Below are 22,390 nucleotides of genomic sequence, written 5' to 3' on the forward strand. Positions count from 1 at the left end.
TCTGAGGGAATCTTAGCTGTCAGGAGCTGTGGTTTGGAAGACACTGAAGGACCACTGTCCCCACTCAACTCCTCCACCCACAGGCCAAAAGCAGTGGCCAAGCGGTGGATCTCCATGTAGACCTTGACTCATATGGAACACACTGACATCCTTAACCCTTTAGGCCACAGAGGGTTAATAAAGGTCCCATCCAAGGGAGAGTACCAATGTCCCTCCCTCCCATCAAGAGGCCCAGGCATCACCAAGGGTGGGGAGGAAATGCAACAACGGTTAACTATGGAACTCCAATGGGAGGACGCCGGCATGGGAGAGGCATACCCACACCGACATCCAGCCCAGCCCACAGGGAACAGCCCTCCCTCGCAAGGCTGGGAAAGAGTCAGAAAATAGACTTTTGTTTTTCCACCGTGTGCTGGATATTTATAGACAAGGCCGCAGCGGGAGCTTCCATCCGGGTCACCCGGAGAGAAATGGACCAAGAGCTTCTCCACACCCAACCTGGAGCATTTCTAGGTTGAGTCGACCTGCCCTGTGCAAGGTGCTGGGAAGCTGGGCTGGGCCTGGGGCTCGGGTAGGAAGAGCGGCTGAGCTGAGGGAGCAGAATGTTATGCAGCCCTTCAGGCGGAGACTGCGTCCTGGCAGGGGAGGGTGGGATCAATGTAAATCAATATTAATTGATGATGCTGCCTATGACGAAAATGATGGAGCCTGGGCTGGAAATAGGACGCTCATCTCTGCCATGCCCGCAGCTAATTGGGCTCATTTCTCAACCAGGGCAGCTCAGTTCTGCCCAGGCGCTGGTGCCATCTTAACCAGCTCAGCCAAAGCCCAGATGATTTGCATGCAAACTTCCCCCACCCTTCAGCTTAGATGGGTTCCTTCCAGATGTCCCCAAGCACACCTGTGCTCAGGGACCCAGCTGTCCGTGTGCCAACACTCATCTTGTCCGGCTCCCTGGGGTAGAGTCTAGCCGACTTTGTTGGGGAAGCCCACTCAGTAGCTCACCTTGGATCCAGGGATACTCCCCTCAACAACCACCCTGTCTCTCAAGTGCCAAGGGGCTGCCTGAAACTCAGAACCCCCCAGTCCTAGTCCCCCAGCCTTGTCTGAGGGCACTTCCTGCAGAACCTCCCAGGACACCACCACTCCAGCAGTGCAGCCAATTCCTCCTGGAAGTGGACTGCTGCAGGCAGGGGGTTACCTCCGTTTGGAAGCCCTCCACTAGAATGGCAACGAGCAGGTTGAAGAGCACATAGTTGCCAAAGGTCATGAGGGCGATGAAGTAAAGGGCAGCCCAGGATGACGTGGAGGCCATTCCATTGTAGAGCACCTTGTTCCAGTCCTCCTGAGTCAGGATCTGTGGGCCGAGGAAGGGAGTCAGGGCCTTTACCGCAGCACCCCCACCACCCTGCCCACCCTCTCCTGTTGCCCTTGCACCTGAAAGACAGTGACGATGGCCCAGAGCAGGGAGTCAAAATTCTTCCGGTCCGGCAGCGTGTCCCCATCCCGCTCAGATGCAAATTTGCAGCCGAAGAGATGCATACCCAGGATGCTGAAGACACAGGAGCCGTGGGATGGGGGTCAGGGCCCCAGAAACCCCTGCCCCTCAGGCCCTCACCCCGCTGGCATGGATGCCGCACCTGCCCTCACCTGAAGATGAAGATGAAGAGCATAAGCAGCATGCAGAAGGTGGCCACGTTGTCCATGGTCTTCATGAGCACCACGAGCTGCCGCTGCAGCGCCGGCAAGAAGCGCACCAGCTTCAGCACCCGCATCAGGCGGAAGGTCCGCAGCACCGACAGGCCGCCCCCCTGCTGGCCCACGATCTCCCACACGCTGCAAGGGGCGGGGGGTGGGGCAGGAGCCAGAGCCTGAGCCTGAGGCCTCTGCATGCTCACCTTCCCCCCAACCCCACCCACTGGGAGGGCGCAGAAGCACCTGAGGGTCTGGCCTGGCCAGCACTGAGAAAGTGGGCTCTGAGGGAAACTTGGGTCTCTAGGCAGGAGCTCCAAGAGGCGAGGGTCAGGGTGACAGCTCCCTCCCTCCTGCTCGCCCCTCTGGGCCAGTCCTCTCCCTCCTTCAGCCAAAGCAACAGCCTCAAGTTATGGAATGTTTGCTTTGTTCTCTTCTAATGAAATCTAAAGCCAATTCCAAAAAGCAATAAAGCAGTTCTTCTGGCCCAGGGCCTGAGGCAGGGGGGAACAGTGGAACACTTTCCCAAGGTCTTGGAAACCCTAAAGCAAGTTGCCAGCGTGTGCAACAGTCTCCAAGCACTTTGTAAGCAGGGACAGCTGGCTGGGCCTTACACCTCCTCCAACTCTGCTCCAAAGCCAACTCCCCAGTCTTTGCCCACCCCAGACCTGCATGGGGTCAAGGACAAGGAGTGGAAATGAGAGCAGAGATTTCAGAGGAGCCTGGCCAAAGCAGATGGAAGACCACATTCTGTGCGAGCAAGGGAGGGCTGAGAAAGAGTGTGGTATGCACTGCGAGGGGCACAGAGAATCCCCAGCTAGGGGAGCAGGGGGCCTCTGGGTAGTGGGGCCTGATTCCAGGCCCAGAGGAGCAGGGTGTGTGGCTCCTCACCCCAAGCTACCCTAAGGGCATTCCTCAGGCAAGAGGGAGCAGAGGGGCAGTCATACCTGATGACAACAATGACGCCGTCAAAGATGTTGTAGGGGTTCTTAATGTAGCCAAAGGGGCCATATACTAGCAGCTTCAGCAGCATCTCCAGGGCAAAGAGGCTGGTGAAGACGATGTTGCTGATTTCCAGGGCATTGGTGAGCTCCTCAGGCTAGAAGACAGGGTGGAGGAGCAGAGGCTTGTCCCTGAGCCCCTTGTCCCTGTCCTCAAAAACATCTGGCCTTCCTACACATCCGGGAGCAGGGACAGCAAGCTAGGGGCTGAATGCTCGGGATAATGGGAGGACGCCCCCCAAAAGCATCCATAAGAAAATGCACTCAGGGTGGCCAGGGCACAAAGCCCCCAGCCCCTAGTTATTTTCAGCTGAGTCTCCGATCCTGGGGCCACAGGCTCGCTGGAGGCCTGTGCTGTGGGTTCCACCCACTTCCTACTGGGTGCTCCGAGACCCAGCCTGTCCTGGGCTGTCACGTCAGCTCAGCAGGCCCAGGCCAGCTGTGCACTGATGCTGGTGGACACCAGAAGGTGATTGCCAAGGCCTCATACACATATCCAGTCACACAGCCATACGCGAAGTCACATGTTCTCCACAATTACTCTGCGGACTTGGCAGCATTTTCCTGGACAACTGTTGGCAACATTATTTCCTTCCAGACACACACACACTGCATACACGTACACACAAAGACACACAAATGCATACATGCGCACACACACACGTGCACACAAACAAGCATGTACATACAAACACACCAATGAGCAGATGGGAGATCCCCAAGAAAGATGTCACATATGATGAGGCACCTGGAGCTGCTCCCCGAGACTGGGACACCTGGGTTCATTCTCAGCCTATCCTGTCAAATCACTGTGTGACCTTTAGCAAGATCCTTAATCTCTCTGGTCAAATGCAAAACACTGGAAGTAATTAATACTCCTACCCAGGGTCTGGGATTAGGACAGCGAACACGTACTAGAGAGGTCATCAGACTTAATGACAAACTCTACTTCATTTGCTCTTCTAGCACAGAATATTAAGTACCTCCTCCCTCTTAATATGGTGGCTCAGCGGCAAAGACTCTGCCTGCCAATGTAGGTGCCCCAGGAGATGCAGGGTCAATCCCTGGGTTGGGAAGATCCCCTGGAGGAGGAAATGGCAACCCACTCCAGTATTGCTGCTGAGATGATCCCATGGACAGAGGAGCCTGGCAGGCTATAGTCCATGGGGTCACAAAGAATCGGACATGACTGAGTGACTGAGCATCCCTCTTAATATTAAGTCCCTACCATATAATCCACCAGGCAGGCAAAAACATGCCAGCAATGCTCCCTGCCTCCTGGGAGTTCAGAGTCTAGCTGGAAACAAATCATACACACACGAAACAGTTGAATAACCACGAGAGGCCTTAGATGCTTTGGTGCCAAAATAAATTATCCAGATAGTAAATCCAGGAGTTCGGAGGAGAGAAGGTGACTGAGGAACACAGTGGGAAAGCCTTAGCTGGGAGACAGCTCTTGAAATGAACTCTGAGGGTGAATGGGGTCTCTCCAGGCAGAGAGGAGGGGAAGGCATCACAGGGCTGAGGACAGGGAACGAGTCATGTCGGGGAAAAAGGGAGGCTCAATCTGGTTGATGACTGAAGCTACAGGGTGAAATATGATTGGCTCAATGGAGCCTACTGCCCACCTGATGAGGTGTTTTGATCACCCCCAAAGCCCAAGGTGCATACTAGCTACACTAGAAGTTTGAATAAATAACCAGTGAAGTCCTTAGTCCATCAGATATCTCCCCCTGTTTACCCAGCTGCCTCATCTGGCCAGCTGCCCAGGTAGATCACCCAAGCATGGAGTCAGGCCCTGGGTACCACCAAATATATCTTAATAATCCCAATTTATGCAGCCAGCCTGGGTGAGAAGTGGGAGAGGTGGTAGGCTGGGCCTTCTGATTGGCAGGTGAGGGGCATTTGAGAGGTCAGTGGCTTCTCAGAAGGAGAGAAGTTTTCAGCCCACGCATGGATTCTCTCCAGAGAGGTCTGGGGAGCTGAGCCAGGGTCAGCTGGCAGGGCCGAGAGCCAGCTGTCCAGAGACGGAGTAAGTGTCATGTTGCCCCAGCAGATCTCAGGTGAGAGTCTGCCCCCCAGACTGTGGGTGGGGGCAGTGCCACCTGACTTAGCCAGTGGGGTCACAGAGGACCACAGCGCAGGGGAAGGGGCCACAGTCAGGACAGCTAAAGCCCAGGGCTCAGCCCCCCCCGGGACTAAGTGAATCGCCCACCTTCTGCTCCCAAGTCCAGTCTGTCGGGAAGCTGTGGTCAGCGAACCTGCCTCTCTGTCACTCTGCCACCTACCCAGTTGTCCATTCTTGGATTTGATAAAGATGGTAAGCGCAGGCCACATGGGTACGACGCTCTGTGGGTCTCACCTCTTACCATGCACACAACAACCTTCCCTTCCACATCTTGCAGAGAAGCACAAGAGGCCAAAAGATGATGCACGGCCAGTGCAAAGTCACAGGATGGGGAGAGTGGGAGTGGGATCCATTCCCACCCTACTCTGACTCCAAGAAGAGTAGACAGACAGGATCCAGAGGTGACAGTGAGGGGCTCATGAATCCAGACACATGGACGGACTGAATACGTAAAGTATCTTCTTTGGTATATAAGTTATATTCCACATGAATGCCGAGGCATTAATAAAGAACAAGTCTGAAAGTATAACTGAGGCACACACATATAATGGGTATAGTTTAGAGCATATGAATCAACCACAAAAAAAGCCACTGAAGACAAAACTTAATAAAATGGTGAAAACATGATAGCTTTTGGTATCATGTATTCACTTCATTAGTGAATCTGTGAAGTACAGCCCGGTGTGTAGGGAGAGGGACATTCTCACTGTTTCTTGATGTTGTCTACAGGGCTGGCGGCAGTCTGTACCTGAGGGCTCACAGATAACGCACAGACACACACACTCCTGCCAGCACCCCAACCTAGAGCCTCATCAGAAGGGTGGTGCAGGCTCCCCAAAGGCCTGCATCACCGCTCTCCTCGAGGGGTGGCGGCAAAGGCCGGAGCTCCAGCCTGCCCAGCCAGGAGGCTCCAGGACTGAAGGAGCAGGTAGGAAGGAGGGCCTGGCTGGCACTCTCCCCCGGCCTTCACTTGTTCTCCTCCGTGCACAAACTTATGGGCAACGCCTATTCCCTTCCAGGGCACCAAATTCCCCGTGATCCATGGGAAAAAAGCGCTCTTTTCTCAGACAGCCAGGTCTGCCCAAGTTACTAAATCAGAAGCTGGGAATGTTCTGCAAATGCAGGACGAGGACGCAGAGACACAATCTTAGCAACACCGTTGCCCCAGGGACCAGAGCCGTGATCACAGTCACTGCAGCTGCAAAGGGACAGAGAGGAAGCCAACTCTGACTAGTGCCCTGCACCACTAAGCCCTTCCTCCCGGAGGTCCGTTTCCTCCCTGCTCACACCAGGAAAGGGAGGGATGTAGGCTTCCTTGACGGCAAGGAGGCTGAGGTTCCGAGATGTGGTGCCTTGATCGCGCGCTTAGAAAGGCCCACCTGCACTCGCCTCCACATCTCCCCAGGCCGCCGCCCCGCACACACCCAGACCGCCGGCACAAACTCATACAAGCCCCTCTGGCTGCCAGGAAGTCCTTTTTCTGCTCTAGACTGCATCCTCCCTCCTGTTCAAGGAGGTCAAGGCCCAGTGGGGGCCTTTCTGCACATGGAGGCCAGGCAGCTTGAGGTTCTCACCCAGAGGCCCCAGGCTCTTCTCTATGTGGCGCTAACTGTATATCTCCCATCTCCCAGGGCTTCCCCTCCCCTTAGCCTGTCAGCCTGGAGTAACTGGGCCCCCGGTAAGCTGCTCAATACATCCCAGCACCAGGACTCCCCTGAAACCCAGAGCACCTTTATCCACTAACCCTTAAAGTCCCCATGGTGTGTGCAACCCTGCTAAGAGGTGGGGCTAAACCCAAATGCAGGAGGCCTGCCAACTCGGAGACTTTCCACTTGGGTGACCCAGGCAAGTCCTTAACCTTGCTGGTTCCCAGTGGCCTCTTCTATTAAACAGGGTAACATCCCTTTGTGGCAAGGCTGCTCCACCTTGTGGAAACACCCAGGCCAGAGTCCTGCTCTACTGGCCCCATGGGCACTGACAGCAGTCCTCACATGTGGTAGAACAGAGTGCCTGCAGTCTGAAGCTAAGCACCATGTGGAGGCAGACACCAGAAGGGCCCCAGGAGCTCAAGCCAGCTGAGGTCAGTGGGCCAGTGGGGAGAAGGCAGTGGGAGAACTCCCATGGAAGGTACCCCCGGCTGCCAGGGGGCGTGAGCAAAGGAGCAGAGGAAGGAATGTGCAGGGCATCCTCCAGGACAGAGGATCCAGTGTCTGCCCTGGTCAGAGGGCGGGAGGGGCCTCTGGGCATCAAGGCTGCCAGGTGGGCAGGGCCAGCCAGAATGGCCTTGACTCTGCTCCATGACTTGCCTCAGGCTGGACTTGCCTCTGCCCATGATCTTCTGGGGGGAGGGAGGAGGTGTGCAAAATGGTATATTAAGAAGATTAGGCCACTGCAGCAGTGGCAGCCTGCAGACGGCTTGGAGTGACGAAGAGGCTGTGAGCGATTAGGGGATACTGCAGCGGTCCAGGCGGGAGGCCTGAAAGCCGGCTCTGACAGACAGGGATGTGCCTTTCGCAGGGAGGGTGCAGGCAGGGACAAGCCCAACCAGAACTGAGGGGAGTCACTCTGGCCCTACCAGATCCTCATCCCCTGCCTCTTCTGAGGCCACCTGTTCCCGGGACCCTGGAATCTCTGCTCCCCGGTCTGGCTCCTCGGCTCACCTCACCTCTGTTTTTGACAGTTCTGTGCCACTTTCACAGTCAAAAGAGGTGGTGCAGGTGGGCCGCAGCGATGGGGCAAGGGCCACTGGGTCAGCGGGACCTCACCCCTTCTCCTCCTCCAAGGAGGTGTGGGAAGTCAGGGGACGCCTGGGCAGCAGGAGGTTGCTAGGAGACCTCACAGGCCTCATCACACAGATCACGGCCTTGCTCTTCATCATCCCCCTGGGGGAGCCTCCCAGCATGCTTTCTAGCCCTTCTAGGCCCCCTTGTTAGGTGGCATTGTGCTTCAGCACCTCACAACCAGAGACGACTTCAGTCTCTCCCCGTGGTCTCCTGTCAGCTCCCCAGAGCCACCCCAGGGGGACACACAAGCTAAGCAGGCACAGGACACCCACAGTGCTCACTCGGCCTGAGAGAGTCAGCCCGAGCTTCTGTGACTTAAACTTCTGAAGCCATGGCCCCTGCCCCTCATTCAGCTGTGCCACCTCTCTATCCAGTTGTGGTGGGCCATCTAAAGGCTGCCCTCAGGCCGCAGATCTCAGAGGGTTCCTGTCCAGTCCAGGTTATCCCCCCTCCCCCAAGCCCGCCTCTTTGCTGCAACTGTCAAATTGCTGAGCTTTGCTATTTATGAACCCGTGCCGACTGGACAGGGAAATACCCTACTGGGGCCCCCGGGTTGCTCTGCGCCTGTATGCGTGGTTCTCATCGTTGGGTCTCCATCTTTCACCCCAAGAGCTGCTTCAGATCCTCCTCCCCTGGGCCTCCATCCCACTTCCAACCTGGCCTCCTGCCTCCTGGGGCTTCACTTCCCCCCCAGACAGCTCTGCATCCCGCAACCTACTCGTCTCTCTTCCCACCCGGAAAGGAGCCAGGGCCTCCTCCACCTGGACCTTCACCCACCCCCTGGCTCCCCTGGCTCCATCTCATTCCATCAGCTGCCCCTGTTTCCTCACGTCTCCAGTATCCCTTCCCCTGCCTAAAAGCTGAAACCTTTACTGGATCCAGGCCTGTTCACCCTTGAACCCCGGGCCCCACCACCCCAGCTCTCTCCAAGGGCCCTCTTCCCAGTCTTCAACTTCTGGATGCCCGAACAATGCCTGGGCCTGCACTCGCCTCCCTGCCTGTGGCCACCTCCCTCTACTTCCCTGACTCTCTGCTGGCCATTTCCTGCCCTCTTCTCCCTCTCCCCTGCCTTTTTGCCCTCAGGCCAACATTCCTCAGGGTTCAGCAGAGCCCACTTCCTTCCCTGGGCTCTCCCGCTTCTCCATCTCCTGCATTCCCGCCTTTCCGGCTGTCACCAGGGTATGGACCACACAAACCAATCTCCCTCCAAGCCTTGGCTCCTCACCCAGAGAGCCAACCCGCCCGACAGCCTTCCCAGGATGGCCCCCAGCCAGCTCAGATGCAGTACGGCCAAAACAAGCCCTCTCACCCCCTCTCCCAAACCTGTTCCTTCCCCAGCTTCCCGGCTCCATGGACTTCCCTCTCCAGGATTCCATCTTGCAACCTACGAGTTATCTCGGACTTATGCCTGCTCTTCATCCCTCTAGCAGCAGGTGCCTGGGCCCACAGACCTTGCCAGTGGAATGGCTGTGCCCCACCCACTAGCTCTATTTCCCCTCCACCATCCTGGGGGCCCTCCTTGCCTCTGATCTGGATGATAGAAATAGTCTCTGGGTCCCACCCCCAAACCAGCCCACACCTCCTGGAAGCTCTAGCTTCAAGAGCACTGCTGGATTCATTTCGCCCCTGCTCAGATAACTTGGGGTGGAGTGGGGGAGGCTATATGATGGTCCTTCAGAGCATCCCATGCCTCCCTGTGCATTCCCAGGCCAGGCTGCCAGAACTCTCCCCAATCCCTCCACCAGACCCCTCTGCTCCTGGCCTCAGCTGCCAGTGACACTTTTCTTTCAAGGCCACTCTCACAAGACACCTCCTTCAGAAAGCCCTCCAAAATCCCCGACCTGGGTGTGAACATCTCTCCTCTGTCCCCAGAAATCTCCTTTACGGCATTTGGCATAATCAAGCAGAATGCCTTTTCTGCTGGAACCTAAGTTTCTTTGGAGCTCCTGGCACTTCCCATACCCCCAGTCTATTATTCTCTTCAAATGCGCTGTGCACAGGACACACTCCCCCTGTTTGATGAATAGAGGGAGCCGTAGAGCCAGAGCCCTTCAGCAGGCCACCTCCAGAAAAGCACCCTTCTCCCTCCCACGTGTGGAGAGCCTTTGAAAGTCTGGGGCCAGGGCAACTGTAAGAGATTGTCCTCCAAAGTCTTATTTGGCCTGTAGTCCCAGCTCCTCTGCAGGCCAAGGGCTCCTGGGAGGCCCAAGGAATAGCACAGGTGTCTGTAAACTCCTGTCCTCGAAGTCTGCACTGGGGTATCCATGCATGTGTCTATCTTTTAGAGAGATGGCCCTAGCTTTAAACAGAATCCAAAAGGAGTTTGTGAATCCCCTCAAAGTTAAGACCTACCACATCTGCTCTCTTCCTCACCCTACCCAACCCAGCTTCCCTTGCCTTGAACAGCTGACCTCACTCATTTATAAATAGAAACCCTCCCTGAACATGTATCTAGAGTGACAGGATGGGCCCAGAGTCTGAGAAATGAGCAGAAGCATCACCTGCCTTGTCCTCTCGGGCCCGAAAGACTGTCTATTCTGGACCCTCCCTCCCTCTTCTCTGCAGCCCAGGATACCAGTGGGCTGCGTGCTCCCCCCCGCCCCCAAACCTGCTGTTGTCTCTCTTCTAGAGCATGAGGTTGGCTCCAACTCTCAGCAATCCAGAACTAGGAAGGAAGGTGATTACGAAGTTCCTGTGTCCTGAAGACCTCATCCTCCTGGAAGGCCTTGCCCCCATGCATACCCAGCCAGACAGGTTCCAGGGGACACCTCTCTTCTGCACTCCAGAGACACCCTGGGCATCCCACAGGCAGTTTGTGAGCAATGCCCTCCAGCCCCAATATGCACAAGCCCCAGTGCTCCTCCCAGAAGCAGAAACCTGGGTGTCATCCTTGCTGCCACCTCACAAATATCCAACTGGAGTTGAGTCCTGCAGATTCAGCCACTGCCAGCTCTTCCCAGCATGCTTCTCTCTGTCTCCATCTTCCCAGCATGCTTCTCTCTGTCTCCATCTTCCCAGCATGCTTCTCTCTGTCTCCATCTTCCCAGCATGCTTCTCTCTGTCGCCAGGGACACGGTATACGAACTGGCTGGGTTATGGCAGTAGCCCTCTCGCTGGCCTCCCTGCCTCCTGTCTCTCACTCCCTTCTGCTCCCCACAGGGCTTCTGGTACAATACAAACACATACCGTGGACTTGCTCAAAACCTTTGTTGGCACCTATCACCTTCAGGGTAGAATCCAAACTCCGTCCTATTCCTCTCAGGACCTGGCTCTGAGGTTTTTCCAAGCTTATCTCTTGTTGTTTGCCATCCCAGCCCTACTCCAGCGCCCAATTCACTCTGAACTCCTTATAAATCTCTCTGTTTTGGGGTCTGATGCTTCCGGTCCTCCCCTATGCTATGCCCTATTCTCCACCCTTTGCTAGCTACATCCCACTTTCCATTCAAACTCAGCTCCCAGGTCATATCCTGCGGAAGCCCTTCTTGAATTCTTTCCCCAGGCTGGGTCACGGGCGACTCCTCCGAGCATCCTTTCCCAGCAGGCACTACATCGAGTAAGTGTGACTGCTTATTTGTCATGGGGTCTTTGAGAGGAAGGACGGAGTGCCTTGGCCCGGTGTTGTACTGGAGCGTCTGGTTATGCACGTTTCTTCCCAACTCCACATGCAGTGACATCACATTAGGAGTTAGAAACCGGCCACAGTGGGAGCATTTGCACCATGGAAATTGGTGAACACTGCAAATACCACAAATCAGTACCTTTTTTCCTTTTAAAGGGCTGGTTATTAAACATTTAGTAGCATGCCACTGCTTAGGCCCAACTCTGATGCCCAGAAAACGTGTGTGGAATGGATGGATGGACAGATGGGTAGTTCACAATTTCCCTGTTCCTGGTGGGCAGGGCACACACATGCCTACCCTCTACCAGATTATATTTCCAACCTCAAGTCCTAGTCCTGCTCCCTTCTCAGAGTCCTGTGTCTGTCCTCCTCACCAGTCTCTCTGTATAAACCAGCCCTGCCACTTTGCCACCAGCTGTGGGGTTAAGGGGTGGGGAAAGCAGGACGGTGTGAAGAGCATAGGGTCCACCTTGGGGAGGGTGGGGTATGACAAAATGATGCTTCCTCAGTCACGGGCTTGGTAGAGTGCAGCTAGAGTATCTCTGTTCTTGACAGGAAAACCGAAAGAAGGGTAAAGTTGGTGACGGTGGGAGAGGACAGTGGTGGAAAGAGGGTTGGGCTCCTCTTCCAGGGAAGCACCAGCAACACCCTCTCCAGTGCCCCTCAGTCTGATCAATACCAGGATCGATGGACACACCTGCCTCATTACGAGCGCCGCGGGGAAACCATGAGCCTCTGGCCTCGCCTCTGTCAGCAGCTGCAGACGCTCTTCCTTGCTGTGTCTCTCAGCTCTCTTGCTCAGCTGGCTCCTCCTCTCCTCCGTTTGAGGCTCCATCAGAGCCTCTGTCTCCCGGTCACTGCCCGGGCTGTTCCTGTTTACACCCAGGTCTTAGCCTGTCTTTGGCTTCCTGTCCATGACTGTCTCTGTCACCCCTACATCTCCGAGCCTCCGCTTGTCTCTGCCTCCTCCCCTGAGTCTCCATCTCCCTCTCTATATCTCTGACCGTCTCATCTCTGTGTCCCCCACCCCGTCGCCCCCTGCCCAGGCCTCCATCCCGCTCTCTCTGCCCTCATCTCCCCATCTCTGTCTCTCCCTTTCTCTTTCTGTGTCCCTCTGTGTCTCTGTCTTTTGGCCTCCATGCCTCCTTGCACTTTTCCCTGCCCCCACCCCCCAAGCCTGCTCAGGCTCCAGGACCCAGATGGCGGGACATTCACGCCACAGTGCCTGTAAGCACAGGGCCGTGGCTGCTTCTGGGATTTTCTCCCACCCCCGGCCCCTGAGCCTGCTGGGCCGCAGTCAGTCATCTGCCTGGCCTGCTGGGGACTCCCACTCACCCCATGGGGCCCTTAGCAACCAGGTACTGGGACAAACTCCTCCCTGGAGCAGACACTGTGCCCCCACTGAGTAGGACTCCCTGCTGCTGAAGGCTTCAGAGGCTGTCCCCCGCTCTCCTCAGGAACTTGGGTAAGGAGATGCTGCAGTCGTCCCTGACTTATTGCTATTATTTCTTCCCCAAGGGGGTGTCTTTCTTGATGTCTAACTGAAAGCCCTCTTGCTGCAGCTTCATCTGGCCTCTGTCTCTGTGACTCAGCTTCTTTCCAGCCTAGTCAAATCCTCCATCAGCAGCGGAGGAGGCACCCCCTGGGGAAGGGGCATCTGACCATGGCGAGAACTGGGGTGAGGGAGAGGAGGCTGAGGTTCAGGCCTGGGAGCTGGTATAATGGGAGATTAGAAGCTGCCATTACCTGGATCATGCCCCAGCCAGCCTAGCAGAGCAGAGCACCCCTTCCCCAGAGGTTGGCTGAGCGGGCGTGAGCACACACACACGCCCCATGCAGCCAGATACAACACACCCACCAAAATGCCACTGCTGACCCTGCAGCCAGTGTCCGGCCCCACCTCCACTTCCCCCCACCTTACCCAAGGTGGGACCCAAGTCGCCCACACTCTCTGCTTTCCCTACCCTAGGAAAGGAACAGGGGATAGCCAGCTGGGTGGGGGTCACTGACACAAAAGGAAGGGGTGTCAACATGGTATGATGGTGATGGGGAAAGGGTTGGGGCGGGGGTGCACTGGGCTGGACAGGGCAACCAGGGTAGGAGCTGAGTGCGGTGGATGGTAAGGGGATTCAGAACCCCCTGAAAAGTGAACCTCACATGTTTGCTCCAGCCTGGGTTTGGACCTAGGATGCCCCACCTCAGCTGAGACTGAGTGCATTCCCTGCACTCCTCGGTGGGCACTCCTCCCTGTGGCTACCCCGCCCCCGCCACAGCGTGCGTGCATGCACACACGTGCGTGCCCAGTCCACACCTCTGGCTCCCACGTGCTTCTGCCCAGGAGTTGAGGGGTTGGGGCAGTGCCTGGCTTCCGTCTACCCCGAGTTCTGGCAGCCCTGACTCTCCCCCAGCCCCAGAACAGTGAGAACACACAGAGGAGAAGAGCGCAGAAGGACCTGGGAACCACAGCGCCTGCTTGCTGGCCTCCCTCCTTCCTCAAGAATCCACCGAGGGGGTGACCTCGAAGGCCAAACCAGGGCAAGGGCTGACTTCTGAAAGATATCCTGTGGGGGATGCAGCCACAGCCAGTTGTGAGGCCCTATGATACCTGCTCCCATCTCCAGTGTGGGAGTGGGGGGGTCAGTGGGGTTCCCCAGGACACCCCTTCTGTTTCTGCACAGCTCTGAGAGAGAAAACAGCCTCTTCCCCGCCTCAGCCCAAATCACATTGCTTGCAGCTCTCAGCCCCACAAAATAAGCCTGCTCCCTCTTCCACATGACAGCCCTTCAAATATTTGAAGACAGCTCGCCTGTCCCTGCTGAGCCTCCTCTTCTCCTGACTAAACATCCTGGTTCTTAGAATGATTCCTCAAACGCAAAGGTTTCAAGTCCCCTCACCATGCTGGGAGCTCTCCTCTACCCAGCAGCGCCCTCCCCACTCGCAGCAGGGCTCCCAGAACAGAGGCCCGAAGCAGATGGCCACCCTCTCTACCCTCCCCAGGCGCCGGCTCCAGGCGTCCACTCCTCACCTCTACCTGCACAGCCCCCTCCTGCCACCAGTCAATCACACCCCTAATTACTGACTCAGGTGAATGCCAGCGGGCCCCACCCACCCCCCATCTATGACTTGTCCTTCCAAAAAGGTCTTGCCTGCATCTGATGCTCACCACTCATTTACATCCTTTAAAGTCCACCTCTTCTCAGAACCCTTCCGATAAAACACACCCAGCTCAGACCCTGCCCCTGGGCAACCTCCACACTCCCAGACTGCGTGACATTCACTGGCTTTCATCCTCCAAAGAGTTCCCACGCATCGGTGCAGCTTCCTTTTGTCCTCCTCCTGGCCATGCAGGCTGACAGCACAGAGAGGAAACTGAACCCGGGGTGGGAGGAGAGGAAGACAGAGGATCCCCAGCCCCGAGAACCACGCCTTGCCCATGCCCCTACCTGCTCGTGGTATTCGATGCCCATGCTGAGCGTGTTGACCAGAATAGCAATCATGATTCCCCGACCAAAGTACTTGCTGTCCACAATCTTCCGGAAGGTGTCACAGATCAGCCTCCAGAAGGCCAGCACAGAGTTGGGCTCCACATCCAGCCCCAGGCTCCGTCGACGCCGACTGTGGGGATCCCGCAGGTCGCCATGCTGAGCATCTTGCGTGAACTCATAAACCGCCTCACTGTCTGAGTCAGGCAGCTCGTGGCCAGCGAGCCCCACCTCCCCTGCCCCGGTCCGGGCACAGTAGGGACAGCTGTCTGGGCCACAGGCTCCGCTGGCCGCCCTCAAGCAAGGGCTGGAGATCTTGCAAGAGCTTTGGCAGGTGCCTGGGACAGGAAGGTAGAGGTTAGAGGCTCCAGGCTTTCCTACTTGGGGTGACCTACCCTCAGCATGTATATAGAATGAGTGGGGGAGTTTGGAGTTCTTTTAGTGGTGGTACTAGGCACTTGGTGAGCAAGGGTACTGAATGACCTGCAATGTGGATGATCCTGAGCAACAGAACGCCCCCAAATGCCAATAGCATCCCACTGACGGTCACTGCTGGTTGTCCTCAGGTTTGGACAGCCGTACATATTCACGTATGTTCTCACGCCAGACACTTGCACTTGTGCAGTAGAGACATACTTGCACACACACACGTACTGTGTACACACACACCATTTACAAGTCATATATACATGTAGAGCCAAACACAGGTATACACGGATCCACACACATCACACAGTACATGTGCGCCAGGCATGTGCACACACACACCTACGCACAGCAGACGTGTGGACACATGCGTACATGAATACCCGACATGTGCGTGTAGATGGCACAGACACACAGTGGCCACCTTTACGCATACACGCACACACCAGACAGCACGTGCGCACGGACACAGTGACCCATCCCAAGACACCGATGTCCGTTTAAATCCAGCTTTGATCACAGACTGAGAGCTGCGAGGAACCTCAGACACCACCCAGGTAAAGCACTGGTGTGAAGACGCCTGGCCTGGGACCCAGCCCTTCCGCCTGCGTGCAGGAGGACATCAGTAAGCACCACTCACAGCTGTGATGGTCCCGGCCCTGCCTTTCACACAGAGGGAAACAGAACCATACGTGTGTGTGGCTGGCTGGCGCCCCTTGGCAGGATAATAGAGGAGCTGGCATAAGAACCCTTCCCACTGTGTTCTGTGATGGCACCTTCCTGTCCAGCCCACATTCCCACATAACAGCCCACAAATATGCCACTTCTCCCACGTGCCACATTCTTCCTGAAGCACAGGCCCTGGGCTTTGGCTGCAGTGAGTCTCTAGAGGAGGGCTCGTCACCCTTGCCTGACTGGGAGACACCCCAAGGCACAAGCATTTCCCTTCCCCACAACAGTGGGTATTCTATCCATCAGTCTAGAGGCCTCTGAGGACTTGCTGCACCAAGCCCCACGTCTCTGCACGGGGACAGAGTGACATTTGTATTTACATGAGTCCCCTTCGCATGGGGCATGGGGCTCACCGTGGTCATACACCATTTCCCCTTCTGAACCTGCAACAAGGACTATAGTGCATGGACCTCAGAGTCAGAGGGCCCTGACTCTACCCCTCGCCAACGATAGCACCTTGGGCAAGTCACACAACCTCTCCAAGCTCCTCCTCATCATCAGTAAAATAAGGAAAGTTTATCACTTAAACTGGTAAGAGGACCCAGTGGGGTTTTGCCTGTGAAGCATGCGACAGGCACATAGCAATCCTCAACAATTGCAAACAGCATAGAGCAGAGCATAGGTGTTTGTTACACACAACTATCGCTATCGTTACAATGTAGGAATTACAACTCCCATTTTAAGAGATGGGAAAATAAGGGCTCAAAGAAGTGATGTGACTGGTTGAAGGCCCCAAGGCCGAGAGAGGCAGAATGGGAACCCAGGCCCCGTCCTTCTGACTCCAGATCCCCTCATCCTCCCTTGGATAGGACATCACCTGGTTCCCGGTGAGGGGCACCAACATGCCTCCACCCAGAGTTCTCACCTGTGCTCTGGGTCTCCAGCAGCTTGTGCATGGAGCTGTAGGGCCTGGGCGGGATGTTGAGGCTGGTGAGGGCGGTGGGGCCAGAGGTAGGAGCCACCTCCATTAGTGCCTTCTCTTTGAGCATCTCAGGCGGGGGGCTGGTGTGCACAGTGGGGTACACCTTCCCACCGTCCACAGTCCTGCCCGATGCCTCCGATGGCGACCTGGGAGGGGGTGCCTGGCAGCGGAGTGGCTCCAAGTGGCAATCAGCATGGTAGAAGCTGTGTACAGCCTCTGCACCCCCGGGAGGGCCCCTGGAAAGGGCAGGTGTTGAGGGCGGCGGCAGCATGAGCCGGCGGGACCCACTGGCATCTCTGTCCTGGATCTGTGGGCTGGGCCGGGGGGCCCGCAGAGTCCCATTGCCCAAGTGGTAGTGGTGGTGGTGGTGGTGGTGATGGTGCACCAGGTGGTGGACGGACGGACGGCGGTAGGGGCGAGAGCAGCTGCCGCTGGGCTGGGGTTCCTGGCCCCCACGGGGCGCTGGGCTGCTCAGCAGGCCAATCCGCACGCCTGCTGCCCGGGAGACCTGGGCCAGCCTTCGGGCTGCTTTCCGGAGGATATACACGAGGTACTTAAGCAGCTCCTCATAGCAGCTGCCGGGCTCGGAGAAGCTGGCCAGGGTGCTGGCGTTAGAAAGGAATCTCACGCGCTGCTCCCGCATCAGCTGGCTTTCCCGCTGCTTGGTCTCTGAGAACTGCGTGGCGATCACCACCAGGCACAGGTTGATCATGAAGAAAGAGCCCACCTGTTGGGGTGGGGACAGAAAGAGGAGACAGCCTGAAGGAAAGGGAATCACAGCGCATGCTGCCAAGTACTGAGCACTTCCTAGGTGCCAGACACTAGGCTCATAATTGCACAAGCATCACCCTGTTTCATCCTCCTGACAGTCTGAAAAGGTGACACTTTATTTCTTTTAAGAGGCGACACTTTTATTATCTCTGACAAGTGAGGAAACAGGTTCAGAGATGTTGAGGAATTTCCCCATGATCATTCAGCACAGTAAGGCTAAGACCTGAACCAACCCCTGTGGAATTCCAAGGAATTGCTATTGATCATGAGGTTACTGGCAAGGATATCTCCCAAATTCCCCGCCCCTAAACAATCCCATCGTCCGAGATCGTGAGCACCTCTCTTCTCACCTTCCGTTAGGAGTAGAGAAGGCTATGGAAATGAATGCTATCTGGGGGACATGGGTTTTCACATTGGATTAAGCTTTTGAAATTCTGGCAAAAACACCATTTACAAAACTCTTGCTTCTAGTCCCAAGTCCTACTGTGTGACCTTGAGTAGGACCTTTAACCCTGGGGCCTCAGTATCCTCATGACCATTGGCCTTGCCTGTATCCCTTTTGCAAACCATGTCTCTCCTGTCCCCAAGCTGGGTGACAGGCTGACTCTGAACCCTGCAGACTAGCCAGGCTCCCACTCTGACCTGACCACACTGTCAATTCCACTTCCATACCTCAGACCCCATCCCCACCCCTACCCCGGGCCTCTGGGATGCCAATTGCTTGGACAATGACCCAGAATGAAAGTAATGAATATTTATGGTGAAAGGCAATTTTTTTTTTCTAGATTGTGTCCTAGTAATTATGATAATTAGCTTCACTAGTGTGATTCCGGAGAGCTGTTTGGAAAGATTTTTCATGGGGTGTGTGGGAGGGTGGAAACAAGGTCCTTTACCTCTCTGTCGGCTTCCCTCCCACTCCCCAGGCTCAGAGAGAACCGAATGGGGGAAAAGATCACAGACCACTTCCCAGAGGTGCTAACCTTGCTGCCCGGGTGACAGTGGGGAGAAGGGAACAGGCCCCAAGCCTGGCTACTTTTCCCCAGCAGGGACGATGGGGGGAGGGGCCGCTGTTCTTTCTCAGGGACCCCTCTCACTCACCAACAGGTCTTTATTCTGTCTCCACCTCTCCCTGGAGCCTAAGTCCTGAGTAGATCTTCAGCTCTTTCTCTCATCTTTCTCTTATCTGTCTTTCTGTCTGGCTGTGTCACTGGCCTCTTGGTGACGTGGGAAAAGGGTTGGATTTGGAGGCTATAGCCCGGGGCTGAATGCTCAGCTCCAGCAAGCCTGCCCTCTGGAGCTCAGAGTTCTTGTTTAGACGATGAGGCCCACAGTCCCTGCACCTGCCACCTCACAGGGAATCTGAGGACGAAGCGGCAGCAGATGTTACAGCACCCTGCAGCAGCAGCGCTCAGCCCAGCGAGACTGAGCCAAAGCACATTCAAAGCGCCTGACTGGGTCAGGCGGATGAGGAAACATCAGTTTCCTCATCCGTAAAATGGAGATAATGACAGGACCTTAGTGAGGATTAAACGCACCAGCACATAGAAAAGCACTCTGAGCAGGGGCTGGCACATAGTAAGTGCTCAATAAATATTAGCTATAAGTGGTAGCAATTAAATTATTAATCATGGTAGTGATTAAAACCACTAAATATTGCTACTTTTGCCTCTGTCTTCTGGCCTCATAACGTCTTGGAACCTCTGAGCTGGAACAACAGATCACACAGTGTTTCTCAACACCAAATGATGGGAATTTGGAGTGGAACGATTCCTTGTTTGCAGGACTGCCATTTCAAGGTGTCTATTATTTACCCCCGGCCTCCCAGCAAAATGCCAAAAGCGCTCCCCCAGTCCTCATAAAAAACAGAACCACCCTTTGCATTTCCAAGTAGCCCCCAAGGAGAGGTGGCATCACCCTGGGTTGAGAACCACCCATTTTACTGATGAAGAAACAAATGCCCAGGGTAGGGCTGGGGGCTTCATGGGGAATGACTTGCTCAAGATTTCAAGTGGTGATGAGTGGCAGGCCTTGACTTTGGATTTCCTCCTAAACTTCCCATAACAGGCGCCCTCTGCCTGCATCTCTCTGAGACTTGCACTGAGAGCTAGAACTTCAGACCAAGTCCCCTCTCTGGACTCGCCCTGCCCATCTCCCCAGTACCCTCCGTCCGCACAGGAGCTCGAGCAGCCACTCACAATGATGAGAAGGATGAAGTAGATGAAGTTGTAGAAGGAGTGAGCGTCCATGACAAAGTACATGATGTCGACCCAGCCCTCCAGCGTGATGACCTGGGGAGGGTGCAAAGGGGCAGGTTACTTCTGGGCCCCCTAGAGTGGCCTGCAGTCTCCTCTCGAGGCCCTGATCCCAACTCAAGCCTGAGGATGACTACTCCAAGCCAGGACTGTGTCCTAGCACTTGGGCTCTGGGAACTCTCCCAATGCCCAGGCTACCCCACCTGGAAGATGGCGATCCAGGCATAGCCAATGTTGTCGAAGTTGATGGCACCCTTGAAGGGGTTGTGCTCCCCCGCAGAGCAGTTGGTGTAGTACTGGTTCCAGTTCACGCAGGTGGTGTTGCTGGAGCTGTTGTAGGCCTCGTAGTCCAGGCCGCAGGGCGGGCCGCCACCCCCGTCTCCGCGCAGCGTGGGCACGCTCCTGCAGGAGCGCATGCCGTTTTCACGAGGCTGGGAGCAGATGAACGGGTTCTCATCCTCGTTCTCAGTCTGGTAGTAGCGCTCCAAGTCCACGCTCAGGGGGCTGAGGAGCAGACAGGAGTGAGGCTGAGACCAGGGTTTTCAGGGGACAGGGCCCAGGAAGGGAGAGCTGGGTGGATGCGCTGAGGCACACAGGGCAAGCACTAGGCAGGGGCAGGGGTTTGTGGGTGCGCATGAGGGGTGCCAGGAGCACGCAGATTGAGGGTGAAACTCCAGAGTCAGGATATGGGAAGGCTCCATTCAAGGGCAATGGTTCTCAGTGTGGCTGCACTTTCGGCTCACTGAGGAGCTTTTAAAAATTCCCACACCCAGGCTGAACCCCATACAAATGATATCAGAATGGGGAGCCAGGGAACCCAGGCCTTAGCAGTTGTCTCAACTCCCCAGGTGACTTCAGTGTGTAGCCAAGTTTGATCGGCAGACATATCATTAATAACAGAAGAGGTATGTCACCAGCGACAGGGACTGAGGGAGGTCCCAGCCCCACAGTCACTCCCAGGTCACCTCCCCGCCCATGTGCCACTCACAGGCTGAAATTCTCAGGCAGGAAGCATCGGTTACGAAGCAGTCCTGCCCACAGCTGGACACCAACGATGCCGAAGATGAAGAAGACAAAGAAGCATAGCAGCAGGACGTTGCCCAGCATGGGCAGCGTGTCCAGCAGCAACGTGACGAGGATGCGCATGCCTGTAGGGGCAGAAGGCACGCTGGGGGTGCCAGGCTGGCCGGGCTAGGCTGGCTGCCACAGGCCTGGCAGCACTCCCAGAGAGGACCCACCGGGGCCTCCGAGGCTGAGGCAGCCCGGCTCAAGCTGGAGGGGGACCAACAGACACTGCCAACTCTGTAGGCATCCCTCACAGCCCCTAACCCCTACCCACTCTCCCTCTCAGCCCACCCACACCAGTCAGGGCACAGTACCACCAAGGAAGGGCAGAGTGGCCACAGTGTCCAAAACAGTCTCCAGCACCACATCCTACCTAACTCTCCTAACATCATCACAGAGCCGATACCATCATCCTCAATTTGCAGATGAGGATCAAGGCTCAGAGGACTGGCATGACTTGTCCAATATCATAGAGCTGCCAAATACAGGTGCCAGGACTTAAAAACCAGGTTCTCTGCTTCTGCATCCCACTTCGCAGCACACACACACACACACGCACAACACACACTCCCATCCAACGTCTTTCTCTCATCAGTCATAATCACCTGACCCCAAAGTCACTGGGGAAACCAAGGCAGAGAACTCCAGCAGGGATGTTAGCTGGGAGGAATTTCCCTCTGAGAAACAAGCCTTCAGCGGGGACCAAGATGACCTGCACTTTCCCACGGTTCTGAGCCCCCTTCCTGAGTCTAGCCTCTGCCTGGTCCAGTCTCTCACATCAGGACCTGAGCGACCTGAGGCTGTTTTCTCAGGTGGCCATTTGTTAACAACCTCTTCCACAGGGAAAGCCTCCAAAAACCTGCCCCCTAAGATGCTGTTAGATATGGCCCACCTTCCCTACTCCAGATCTAGGATGTCAAAACCAGCTAACGGGCTTCCCTGGTGGCACAGATGGTAAAGAATCCACCTGCAGTGTGGGAGACCTGGGTTCGATCCCTGGGTTGGGAAGATCCCCTGGAGGAGGGCATGGCAACCCACTCCAGTATTCTTGCCTGGAAAATCCCCACGGACAGAGGAGCCTGGCAGGCTGCAGTCCACGAGGTCACAAAGAGTCAGACATGACTGAGCGGCTGAGTACACACAGCAAGCTAGCCCCTAGGCCACCAAGCCCTTGTCAAACACACAAACCTCTAGTGACTAGTTTTGACCCCTAAAGTGCCACTCATGTGGCCTAAAGTGCCACTCCTTGACCCCTCCAGGGAAAAACCTTCTAAGCAGCTGCTAATTAACCCTCCTGATGACTACAGCAGCCCACCCACCCCATCCCTCCCACCCGACCAGCCCAGTTTTCTCACTCAGTCACTCTCCCTTCCCCCAACCCCAGCTCCCTTCAGCTTCTCTGTGCTCCAACTGAGATCAATTCCTCAGGGTTTGCATTAAGGGAATTACACTGGTAGTTAGAGGCCTATAAATCTGCCAGCCATCACCTGGAGTGGGAGAGAAGAGAAGGCATGCCT

The 22,390-nt window shown here is 55.8% G+C and overlaps 1 protein-coding gene across 24 annotated transcripts in view; it reads right to left on the reverse strand.

The window, feature by feature from the left end:
• Positions 1-22,390, reverse strand: part of CACNA1G (calcium voltage-gated channel subunit alpha1 G) — a 61,967-nt gene that overhangs the window by 29,783 nt on the left and 9,794 nt on the right. For all 24 annotated transcript variants that reach the window (XM_042255806.1, XM_027974728.2, XM_027974722.2 and 21 more), the window contains 9 exons: positions 20,797-20,956; positions 20,012-20,312; positions 19,752-19,844; positions 16,729-17,512; positions 14,667-15,043; positions 2,640-2,791; positions 1,651-1,836; positions 1,438-1,552; positions 1,202-1,357 (listed from right to left, as the gene is read on the reverse strand). In XM_042255806.1, the coding sequence (XP_042111740.1) occupies positions 1,202-1,357; positions 1,438-1,552; positions 1,651-1,836; positions 2,640-2,791; positions 14,667-15,043; positions 16,729-17,512; positions 19,752-19,844; positions 20,012-20,312; positions 20,797-20,956 (2,324 nt within the window). The remainder of the gene's footprint in view (positions 1-1,201; positions 1,358-1,437; positions 1,553-1,650; positions 1,837-2,639; positions 2,792-14,666; positions 15,044-16,728; positions 17,513-19,751; positions 19,845-20,011; positions 20,313-20,796; positions 20,957-22,390) is intronic.

This window comes from Ovis aries, chromosome 11 (genome assembly GCF_016772045.2).
Source record: "Ovis aries strain OAR_USU_Benz2616 breed Rambouillet chromosome 11, ARS-UI_Ramb_v3.0, whole genome shotgun sequence".
NCBI lineage: Eukaryota > Metazoa > Chordata > Mammalia > Artiodactyla > Bovidae > Ovis > Ovis aries.